We start from the raw sequence: 11,187 nt of genomic DNA, 5'->3' as shown, positions 1-11,187 counted from the left end.
CTAAGAATGTTCAATTTGTGGATTTTAAACCTTGTCATTTGGCTTGTAATAAATCGAGTGTGGAAACTCGAGATCGTACTGGTTGTTCTATGAAGTTTGTTTCATATGCTTTGAATGTTAAATCTGCATTTTATGTGAATTGTATTCCTGCTGATTGGGGACCCACTTTCAAATGGGTTCCTAAATCAATGCATTAATTGTTTTGTTTGCAGGGGGTTTTGGTCTGTGTTTGGATTTTAGATTCTGGATGTTCTAAATACATGACTGAAACAAATCATTGTTGCACAACTACGTCGAACGATTTCTTGGAACAGTGCATTTCGGTAATGATATATTGTTGCTATTTTAGGATATGGTGATATCATTCACAATGGTATTACCATAAAACGTGTGTCTTATGTTGAGGGTCTAGGACAGAACTTGTTTAGTGTGGGTCAGTTTTGTGATGGCGATTTACAAGTCTTGTTTCGTCGTTACTCGTGTAAATTGAAAACTGAAGAGGGCGAAGATCTCATTGAAGGTGGAAGAACTGATAATCTGTACCACATAGATCTAAATGATGCCATTCCTTTTCATCCTTATTGTCTTATCTCTAAAGCTTCAGCCCAAAACTCGTGGCTGTGGCACCGGATATTCTCTCATCTAAACTTCAAAACCTTGAACAATCTTGTTTCTAAAGATTTAGTAGAAGGTCTTCCATTGTTTCGATATAACAATGACCACGAATGTCCTTCATGTGAGGTTGGCAAAATGAAAAGATCGTCACACAAGTTGAAGACTACACCGAGCACAGAAGCACCTCTTCATTTAGTACACATGGATCTTTGCGGCCCGATGAGATGTCAGTCGATAAATCAAAAGCGTTTCATTCTTGTCATTGTTGATGATTATTCACGTTACACCTGGGTCTTTTTCTTAAGAAGTAAGGATGAAACACCTCAGATTATCATCGACTTCATTAAACAAACCCAAGTTAATCTTCAACTTTCCTTTCGAGTATTACATACTGACAATGGGACAGAGTTCAAAAACTCTATCTTAGATTCCTATCTTAAGTCAGTACGTATAACTCATCATTTCTCTGCCATTCGAACACCACAACAAAATGGTGTTGTAGAACGTCGAAATCTTACATTAGTGGAAGCAGCGAGGACAATGTTGTCTTATGCTAAGCTACCTCCCTACCTTTGGGCAGAAGCTGTAAGCACCGCTTGCTATACACAAAACCGTACTCTTATTAATAAACGTTTTGATAAAACTCCCTATGAAGTTATCAACAAATGTAAACCATCCGTAAATCATTTTCATATCTTTGGATGTACTTGCTACGTGTTGAACGATAGAGATACCCTGGGGAAGTTTGATCTTCATGGAGACGAAGGAATTTTCATTGGCTATGCAAAAGACAAAATGGCGTTTAGTGTGTACAACCGACGGACAAAACAGATCATCGAGAGCACCAACGTGAAGTTTGATGAACTATCGGGAATGGTTCTTGAACAAAATGGTTCAAGACCCGCATCTCAAAGTGATGGAGCTTCGTCGTCAAATTCTACTCAAAATTCTCAACCAATTCATTCGACTCCTGACGATCTCAATATCTTGTTTGAGAATGTATTTAAAGAGTCATCTTCATCAAATTCATCAAACAATCCCGTGTAATCTATAACAATTGAGGAGACAAGTGCTATGAATGGTGAATCTTCTTCAAATGTTTCAGGGGAAGTTCCAATAACCAATGATTCCCCATATACAAATTCACACTATACTTCTCATATTCCTCTTGCTATTGAACATAATTTCGAGTTAGAAACTTTACCTCAAGTTTCTGCCACTACTCCACCAAACTTCGAGAATGTACAATCATCATTTGAATCTGTTGAGCATGTCACAACATCCTCGTATGTTGACAACTCTATGAATGATATTCACATTGTACATCCTCCTCATGAGCGTAAATGGACAATCATGAAAAGTCATCTATCATCACTTATTATCGGTGAACCATCAGCCCCAATGAAGACAAGAAGAGCAACCGCAAACGAATGCTTATTTGCCAACTTCTTAAGTGTGGTGGAACCAAAGAAAGTATCCGATGCTCTTCAGGACCCCGACTGGGCAAATGCGATGCAAGAAGAGTTAAACCATTTTGAGCGTCTAGAAGTGTGGGAACTAGTACCTGAACCTGAGAATAGAAATGTCATAGATACCAAATGGATTTTCAAGAATAAGCGTGATGAAAATGGAGTCATTGTACGTAATAAATCTAGACTAGTTGCAAAGGGGTACTCACAACAGGAAGGAATAGATTATGACGAAACGTTTGCCCCGTAGCTAGGATAGAAGCTATTAGGATGTTCTTAGCTAATGCTGCTTATAAGAATCTTGTTGTTCATCAAATGGACGTTCAGGCTGCTTTTCTTAATGGTCAGTTAAAAGAAGAAGTTTATGTCTATCAACCCGAAGGGTTTGTAGATTACCAACGTCCAAATGATGTTTACTTGTTAAAGAAAGCATTATATGGTCTTAAGCAAGCTCCTAGAGCATGGTATGATGCACTTACCTCATTTTTGATCAAGTCTGGTTTCCACAAAGGTACGATTGATACTACCTTGTTTATTAAAAGGCATGATGATGATATAATGTTGATTCAAATTTATGTTGGCGACATAATTTTGGGCTCAACAAATCAAAAACATTAAGATCGATTTGCTGCATTAATGTCAAAACATTTCAAAATGAGTATGATGGGTACATTGAAATTCTTTTTGGGTTTACAAGTTCGACAACTTCCAAGTGAAATTTTCATAAATCAGTCGAAGTACATTTTAGATATTTTAAAGAAATTCGAATTGAGTCATGTCAATCCATTGGTACTCCGATGGAAACTCATACAAAGTTGAACGCCGATTTAAATGGAAAATCTATCAATTCAACTAAATATCGCAGCATGATCGGATCGCTAATGTATTTGACTTCAATTCGTCCCGATATCATGTTTGCCACTTGCTTGTGTGCACGTTATCAGTCCAACCCAAAAGAATCACATTATCAGGCTGTTAAACGAATTTTCAGATACCTTAAAGGTACTGTGAACTTAGGTCTATGGTACCCAAAAGACACTGGGTTTGACTTAGTTGCCTATTCCAACGCAGACCATGGGGGTTGTAAACTAGACCGAAAAAGTACCTCTGGGAGTGTACAATTGTTGAGAAATAGACTTGTTAGTTGGTCATCCAAGAAGCAACTATGTGTTTCATTGTCTACAGCTGAAGCTGAATATGTAGCGGCTGCTAGTTGTTGCTCTCAAGTTCTTTGGATGAAAACACAACTAACTGATTATGGGTTTAATTTTGATAAAATCCCAATATATTGTGACTCTAAGAGTGCCATTGCCATTTCATGCAATCCTGTTCAGCACACGAAAACAAAACACATAGATGTTCGCTACCACTTTATAAAGGACCACGTAGAAAAAGGAAACATAGAATTGTATTTCGTTCCTACAGAATATCAACTTGCTGATATGTTTACTAAAGCGTTAGATGAGAAACATCTTGATTTCTGAAAATCAAAAATCGGCATGTTGGACTTACCAGAACAAGAGGAGCCATAATGCATAGTATGTCTTTTCTACATGTTGTTTTTCATCTTAGCAGGCGATCATGGTTTGAGAGGGAGCTAATATTCTCAATGTCTGAAAGGTTTTTGCTCAGAATGCATACTTTGAGGAATTGGTGAGAAGTTTCTTAATAATAGCTTCTGTATACTTTTGTACAAAACCTGTTCTTAAAATGTTTCCTAGAAAGAAAAAGTTTGTGAATATTTTGGTTTATTTTTGAAAATCAAAACCTAAAAATATGTTTTGTTATTCTTAAATGTTGAAAACTAAAAATATTTTGCTTTATTTTATTATGGTTTTTGTACATATAACAGTACAAAACCCGTTCTTTAGTGTTTTTCTCACAGGCTGAATCGTCAATTCATCAGTTATCAAGGTTTTACGAAAACAAGAGGATCGACCTTGTTTCAAGGGGGAGTGAAAATGTCAAAATCTACCCTTCTAAACATGCAAATGTTGAGGGGAGTAGGTTATATTATCTTTTCTTTAAAATCAACTGATGAAGGTGTAAAGTCACTTCAAAAGGAAGTAAAGTCTTCCGATAAGACACAATTGTCTGGCTTATGTCAGAAGTAGTAGTCCAGAATGGTCGAAGGGGTTTCGAAAAATCTTGAAAAGAAACCCTGCGTATCGGCTAGAAGTCCTCCTGGTGACACTCATCAAAATGATGGGGTTGAGCCTCAACATCAAACAGGGTCTGGAGGTCAAACTTATCTTGATGAGGGAGATCTGTTTCATCTAACGGAGAGGCAATATGACACTACTTTGGTAGATTTATCAGACCTCCGGAAGGAAGATCTCCTTAAAGATCAGTCAGCTTCTAAGCCTGACTACATACACTCCTTGGAGAGTGCAACAACTGAAAGAGATGTGTCACCTCATGACATATCAATGACTTCGGGACTCGATGTAACATCTTCCTACATTACATCGATTTCTACCGACACCAATGTGGTGTTAGGTACTGTTGGAAGGCTTGGTATAACCAAGAGCGGCAAAGTCGCACAAAAGTTCCATGATACTCCAATCATGGGGGCGGATAGCTTGCTAACGCCGACTGGAACTTCGGTGACCAGTCATCCTCACCATCCGCTGAGGTAACTCCCGGACCAACCAATACCGGTGAGGTACACAAATTCGGAAAAGGTTTGATTTCAGAAAACTTGCCCAGTAATTCCACTGGCATGCCATTTTTAAACCTGTCTAGTTTCACAACTAGCTTGAATTTTCAAAAATCAAAAACTTTTTATGCAGATCCTTATTTCCCGGGGATCAAATATTTTTGACTTCACCGCCTATCGTCTTCATTACTTCGCCACTCATAAATATCCCAAAACCCGTCCTCACGATGACTCAAACAATTTCACCAACATCGATAGGTTCTTCACTGCCATCCTCCTCCAGTGTACCACATCTCTCCTTCAAAGACATTGTGAATGTTTTTTTCGTGCTTCACAAAGTTATCAAATGTTATCATATGACTTCATGTAGTTCAGTGTTACGTCCTCAACGTGATAATCATGACAATTCTGAGTCATGAGGGAGAGAAGTAAGTTGTATGGGGTACTCATTCGAATTGCTTATCAGGGGAGAATATTGGTACATCAAAAGTTAAGGAAGATGTTGGTACACCTAACACATCTGGAGGAGATGGTCAAGGGGTTAGTCAATAATACATCTGGAGGAAATGATCACGGAGTTAGTCAATCTAATGAAGATTTGGACCTTCAAACTATGTTATTTTGTGATTTCTTGTAATATGCACCATCTTATATCAACAAGTGTGGCATAATGAAGTGTGATCCACAATTCATCATGAGGGGGAGAACACGTTTATATGTTGATATCAAGTTTCATCTCAAAAGAAAATTCAAGGAATCCAAGATTTCAAATTAAAGACCCACAAGCATCAGTGGGCCACATAATCAAAGTGATTATTGTGTCGGTACTGGTTTTGATTCATATGTGACGAAGTCTGTAACAACTCATCACAAGAGTTTCCGCAACGCAACTTCAAAAGAAGATTTCAAACATCATATCCAAGAATCAATGGTTGAAACTTCAAGAGCAACAAAATCAGAAGATTATTATTCAGTGAATTACTCTGATAATGTCAAGTCAAGTTTGAAGTTTTCTTGACAAAATCTGAAAATAATCATCATGTGTTTCAAAATAGAGAGATTTCTCGAAGAATTTCAAAGCTATTAAAGTCAATAACTCATTCATCAATAATCTTCTCAAAGCATTCAAAAGTCGTTATGAAGGCGAACAAAAACAACTCAAAGAGTTCATCGTTTTCAAATTAAAGATCAAAATGGGGGAGATTATTATCAAAGGAAGAGTTTATTCGACCAAGCCAGTTATCGAAAAATAGACGAGCACAAATCAATACATAGGGGGAGATTGTTAGGACACGCAAAACGTATTTAAAATGTATCGATTTGTTGTTAGGACTTTATTGTAAAGGGTGTGGGTATTGTGTCTATAAATACTCACCCACCCTCATTGTATAGGGTGGATTTTCCTAGTCATTGTTTAAGAGAGCTAGTGGAATTAGTTCATTTAGCACATTCAATTTCTCTCTCTAGGTTCATCTCCTCCACCGCATTTTCTCACTCTAGAATTAAACTTCAATTGTAATCGAATCATGTGAATTATGTAACAACATTACTATTCTCATTATTATTATTATTATTATTATTATTATTATTATTATTATTATTATTATTATTATTATCATTAAAATAGTTATTAGTATTATCATAAATATTATTATAATATTTATTAATATTATCTCATTATTATGATTACTATTATTATCATTACTAAGAATGAGATATAAAAGAGTATTAAAAGCTATTAATAAATTGATTAGGAAATAATGAGTACAAGTATCATGACGAAATGAAAATTGAAAGGTGTTGATTTAGATAAGAATATCATTTTCAATATTTTTATCATTATTATTATTAAAAGTATTATTAATATAAAAACTATCATTTTTACAAAAATTATTATTTTTAATAGGAATATCATTATTAATATAAAATATCATTTTTATTATTATTTTAAGTATTATTATTAATAAGAATTATCATTCTATCATAATATTATTTTTTGTAAATATAAATATTGTTATTATTATTAGTAGAATAATAATAATTATTATTACAAAATAATACAACTTTTACTTACTATTGTTATTATCGATATTATTTTATCAAATAAAAATGTGATACAAAGATATTTTACTACATGTAATATAATTACATCAATAATACATATCATATTATTTTTATGATATTAAATGAACTTTATAAATTTTATTACTTAAGATGTATAAAAGTATATTTTTATTATATAATTTTTTAATATAGAATTTTATTTATTAATAAATGAATTATATTATTTACTCTAATAAAATCTGTTAAAAATATTTAAATATATAAAATGACTATATTAAAACTATATAATAATCATGTATTGATTTTGGAAGTCATTTTGGTCAAGATGACTTTTGTTGACTTTTGCATATTAGTCTCGAGCATTAGGATTGTGGTACACTATGACTTGACCTAAATTGTTAGACAGATATTGACCAACATATAATTATATATAATTAATATAGGTTCGTGAATCCGAGGCCAACCTTGCACTTGTTCAATGCCATCATATGCTTAATTACTACGAAATACAATATTGTGAGTTTCATTACTCCCTTTTTATATATATTTTTGGGACTGAAAATACATGCGCTGCTTTTATAAATGTTTTACGAAATAGACACAAGTACTTAAAATTACATTCTATGGTTAGATTATTAAACCGAATATCACCCCTTTTAGCTTGGTAACCTAAGAATTAGGTAGACGAGAGGTTCTGTTCCTAATTGACGCGAATCCTAAAGATAGATCTATTGGGCCTAACAACCCACATTCATGTTATGGATGGCTTTAGTACTTCAAGATTATATTATACAGACGAGAGGTTCTGTTTGGGGATATTTTATGCATTAAAGTTAATGTCGGTTACCAGGTGTTCAATTCATATGAATGATTTTATCTTTATGCAGACGAGAGGTTCTGTTTATAAATACGAAAATCTTGTGGTCTATTAAAATTATGGAAATGATCGATTATGATAAACTAATGAACTCACCAACCTTTTGGTTGACACTTTAAAGCATGTTTATTCTCAGGATTGAAAGAAATCTTCCGCTGTGCATTTGCTCAATTTAAAGATATTACTTGGAGTCATTCATGGCATATTTCAAAAGACGTTGCATTCAAGTCGTTGAGTTCAGTAAAGATTATGATTAAGTAAATGACAGATTAGATCATTTATAGTTGGATATTATGAAATGGTATGCATGCCTGTCAATTTCAATGTAATGAAAGTTTGTCTTTTAAAACGAATGCAATGTTTGTAAAATGTATCATATAGGGGTCAAATACCTCGCAATGTAATCATATGTTATTGTATTCGTTCTTATGGATTAGGACGGGTCTTTACATGTGGTATCAGAGTGGTGGTCTTAGCGAACCAGGTCTGCATTAGTGTGTCTAACTGATAGTTGTTAGGATACAATAGTGAGTCTGGACTTCGACCTTAGTTGCATGTCAAAAGTTTTTGCTTATCATTTTTTGTCGGAAATTACCTGCTTATCATTCTTAAGTCTAGACACATCTTACTTCATTGATTGCATGAATAGTGTATAGACAAAATTCATATCTTAGCGTATCTTCTAATTCATATCTTAGCGTATCTGTTACTGTAAACTTTGCCTTACATATTCCGTAAATTCCTCCGTAATCTACGAAATCTTTTATTCTATATATATATAGATATTCCATGTAAGTAGAATACCATCCGATAGCCAGGAATCATTTCATATCGAAAAATCTTTTATTCAATCGTACAAAATGGAACTCTCCACTAGTTCAAGTCCCTCGAATTCCGATATGGAGTTTCACTCAAGCTCCGAAAGCAGTGTGACCAGAATAGACCAACCAATCAGTCATCATCTATTCTGGATCAATTGAGGATGGGTTCGTAGCCTCCTTAATCATTGGAGATAAGAAGAAGGCGATCCTTTCCATCCACCACATTGCCCTCTTGGCGAAGAACCTGAAGCACTTACCGGCGAACCTGTTCGAGACACCATTTTCTCTCTCATTTCCAGAGTATCCCGTCATGATTATATACTATCCCAGATTCTAGATCTTATTCATCCGCTCGTCCAAACCGCCAATCATCCTGGTATAGTAGAAGAAACCAACGAGCTTCGCGCTCTAGTAGTGGCTTCGGAGAATATGGTGCAAAGGTTACAAGCACCAGCAGCAACACCGGCATCAACAGTACCACCATCGTCAATGTCAACAGAACCATTACCACCATCAACAACATCCACATTCCATGCTTTGACATCATAAACTGTCCCACGAACATCGACGACATACGCCTTGTAGATACTAAGGAATACTAACAACAATAAACGATGAGGTATTGATTCATAACTTCATTGAAGAAAGATTTTCCGGCAATTATGTAATCTCCAAAATCTTAGAGATTATTCTGATTCTGATTACAAATCAGATGAGTGAACAGAGACAGTAGAGTAGAAACCCTGACCGGAATGGTGCACGATTTACAAGCTAGACTCATTTTACCAACAGCATCAATAGTATCGTCAACATCACCAGCACCGTCAGTACCAACATCATCTATAATATCACAAGCTTTGCCAGTTCAAGAATCACCATGGACATTATTACAAATCAACAACGAAGTATATTGTATCAATGAGTTATGAAGTAACTCATTCCCTCTGAAGAAATTATATGTATATTTTATTTATATACATATGAATTTTGAGATCAAAATAAATCTTTTCGTATTAAGCTATTATGTATGAATTAAATAAGGGTAGATATTACTCGGTTAAATTCATATTACTAATATGCTATGATGTACATCCTTCCTTAACAACTTAACCATCGTTAACTACGATCTCTATTTCAATTCAATGAATTTCATTTCATAATAAATCAAGTGTATTATTCAAATATAGGTTTGATTTTACACTTTCATCATCGATGTACTCGAAACTTTTCAGATAACATCATTCGTACTCTGCGAAGTTCACAAGAATTCCACGAACACCAACATCATGCATCAACAAATAACGAAGTATTGATTCATAATTTCAATTTCATTGAAGAAATACTTCGTAAAAGTTATCTAATTTCTAAAGTTTTAGGGATTATTAAATTCTAATTTCAATCGTAAATCAAATGAGTTTAATTTAATATTAACTCATTAAATTTATGTTACATCTGAAGAAAATATACACCTATATATTTTCATAAAGACTGTAATAAAATTTTTGTACAAAATATTAACTGTGAAATTTTTTTTTAATGGGTAGGTAATACCCGAGAGATATATATAAATTCACAATTAATATGTTACATTCTTTGAATTTGATTCAGCAATCACCAACAATACTCACTACTTTCACAACAATATACATTCTTTTATAAAAATCAAAACAACCATTCTCATCAAAAATTGATTACATATTCTGATTTTGACGAATCAAAATCCAAGTCAAGATTTAACAGAAGACATCACTCTTAGATTCTTACATCTTTTAAAGCTATACTTTGACTTCAAAACTGTGCTAAAACATCATTTCTATTCATAGAACCCAGAAAATATTTGTATCATTCAAAATCCTAGAACATTATATGTATATTAACAATTACAATCTGTGTTCAAACCCTTCGAAATTCCTGAACACACTTCAAATAATGAACAATCGAGATGATGATCCAACCATATGTTACCCACAGTTATGTACCTGAAAAATTCTTGAAACCAAAGTAAAAGTTTAAACACGTATCCGCGTCAGATTCTTTGGCATTTATTAGCAAAAATAACTTTGCGATTCCTTTTCAAAGTAGACAGTTTTGTCACAGCTCCAGCAAGTCAACTTTGACTTTTTAGTTGAAACATCTTATTATAACCTCGATATATACGTTGCCCTTTCGCCATCCTTACCGGGGAACCGTTTATGTTCCACCACATTAGTAATAAACTTACCAACAACTCCAATGATCTTTGATTTTTCCGAAAAATCATTATATTTATCAAAACCCATCATTTATTCATCTGCATCATGTAACGAGAATTACAGCAATCAGTATCTCGCAGCATGTCTACGCCAACAGTTATATGTGTACATATAATAGACTTACATACTTTGAATGTGTAGTTTCTGAAAAACACCCCGAACTGCGGAATAGTTCTCGAAATGCTGATGAAGAAGCGAAAACTATAAACGACCTTAACAGTAAAAAGTTTGATGATAAAGAATAGTGTGTTGGCAAAGCTCAGAAAAAGAGAAAGTGTGGAACTGGAAAACGGATTGAGCAAAGTATGAAAGAGGCTGTGGACAAATCACAAAGACTAAACCTGCCTTCAAAGAATCCAAATGATTTAGTATCTACTGAATTCATTAACGAATACCTTACTCCTTACTCTAAAACCTTGCGGACAATATT

At 34.1% G+C, this 11,187-nt stretch overlaps 1 protein-coding gene across 1 annotated transcript; it reads left to right on the top strand.

Moving 5' to 3' along the window:
* The first annotated feature begins 2,881 nt into the window (after positions 1-2,881).
* Positions 2,882-3,568, top strand: LOC139888019 (secreted RxLR effector protein 161-like). Its single transcript, XM_071871057.1, has one exon. The coding sequence runs from the start codon at positions 2,882-2,884 to the stop codon at positions 3,566-3,568; it is 687 nt and encodes a 228-aa protein (XP_071727158.1).
* The last annotated feature ends 7,619 nt before the right edge of the window (positions 3,569-11,187 follow it).

This window comes from Rutidosis leptorrhynchoides, chromosome 1, assembly GCF_046630445.1.
Source record: "Rutidosis leptorrhynchoides isolate AG116_Rl617_1_P2 chromosome 1, CSIRO_AGI_Rlap_v1, whole genome shotgun sequence".
NCBI lineage: Eukaryota > Viridiplantae > Streptophyta > Magnoliopsida > Asterales > Asteraceae > Rutidosis > Rutidosis leptorrhynchoides.
This window is presented reverse-complemented; position numbering and strand designations above follow the sequence as displayed.

Excerpts from the sequence above, each read along its gene's own strand:
- LOC139888019 (XM_071871057.1), top strand. The coding sequence starts at position 2,882 with ATGGAAACTCATACAAAGTTGAACGCCGATTTAAATGGAAAATCTATC.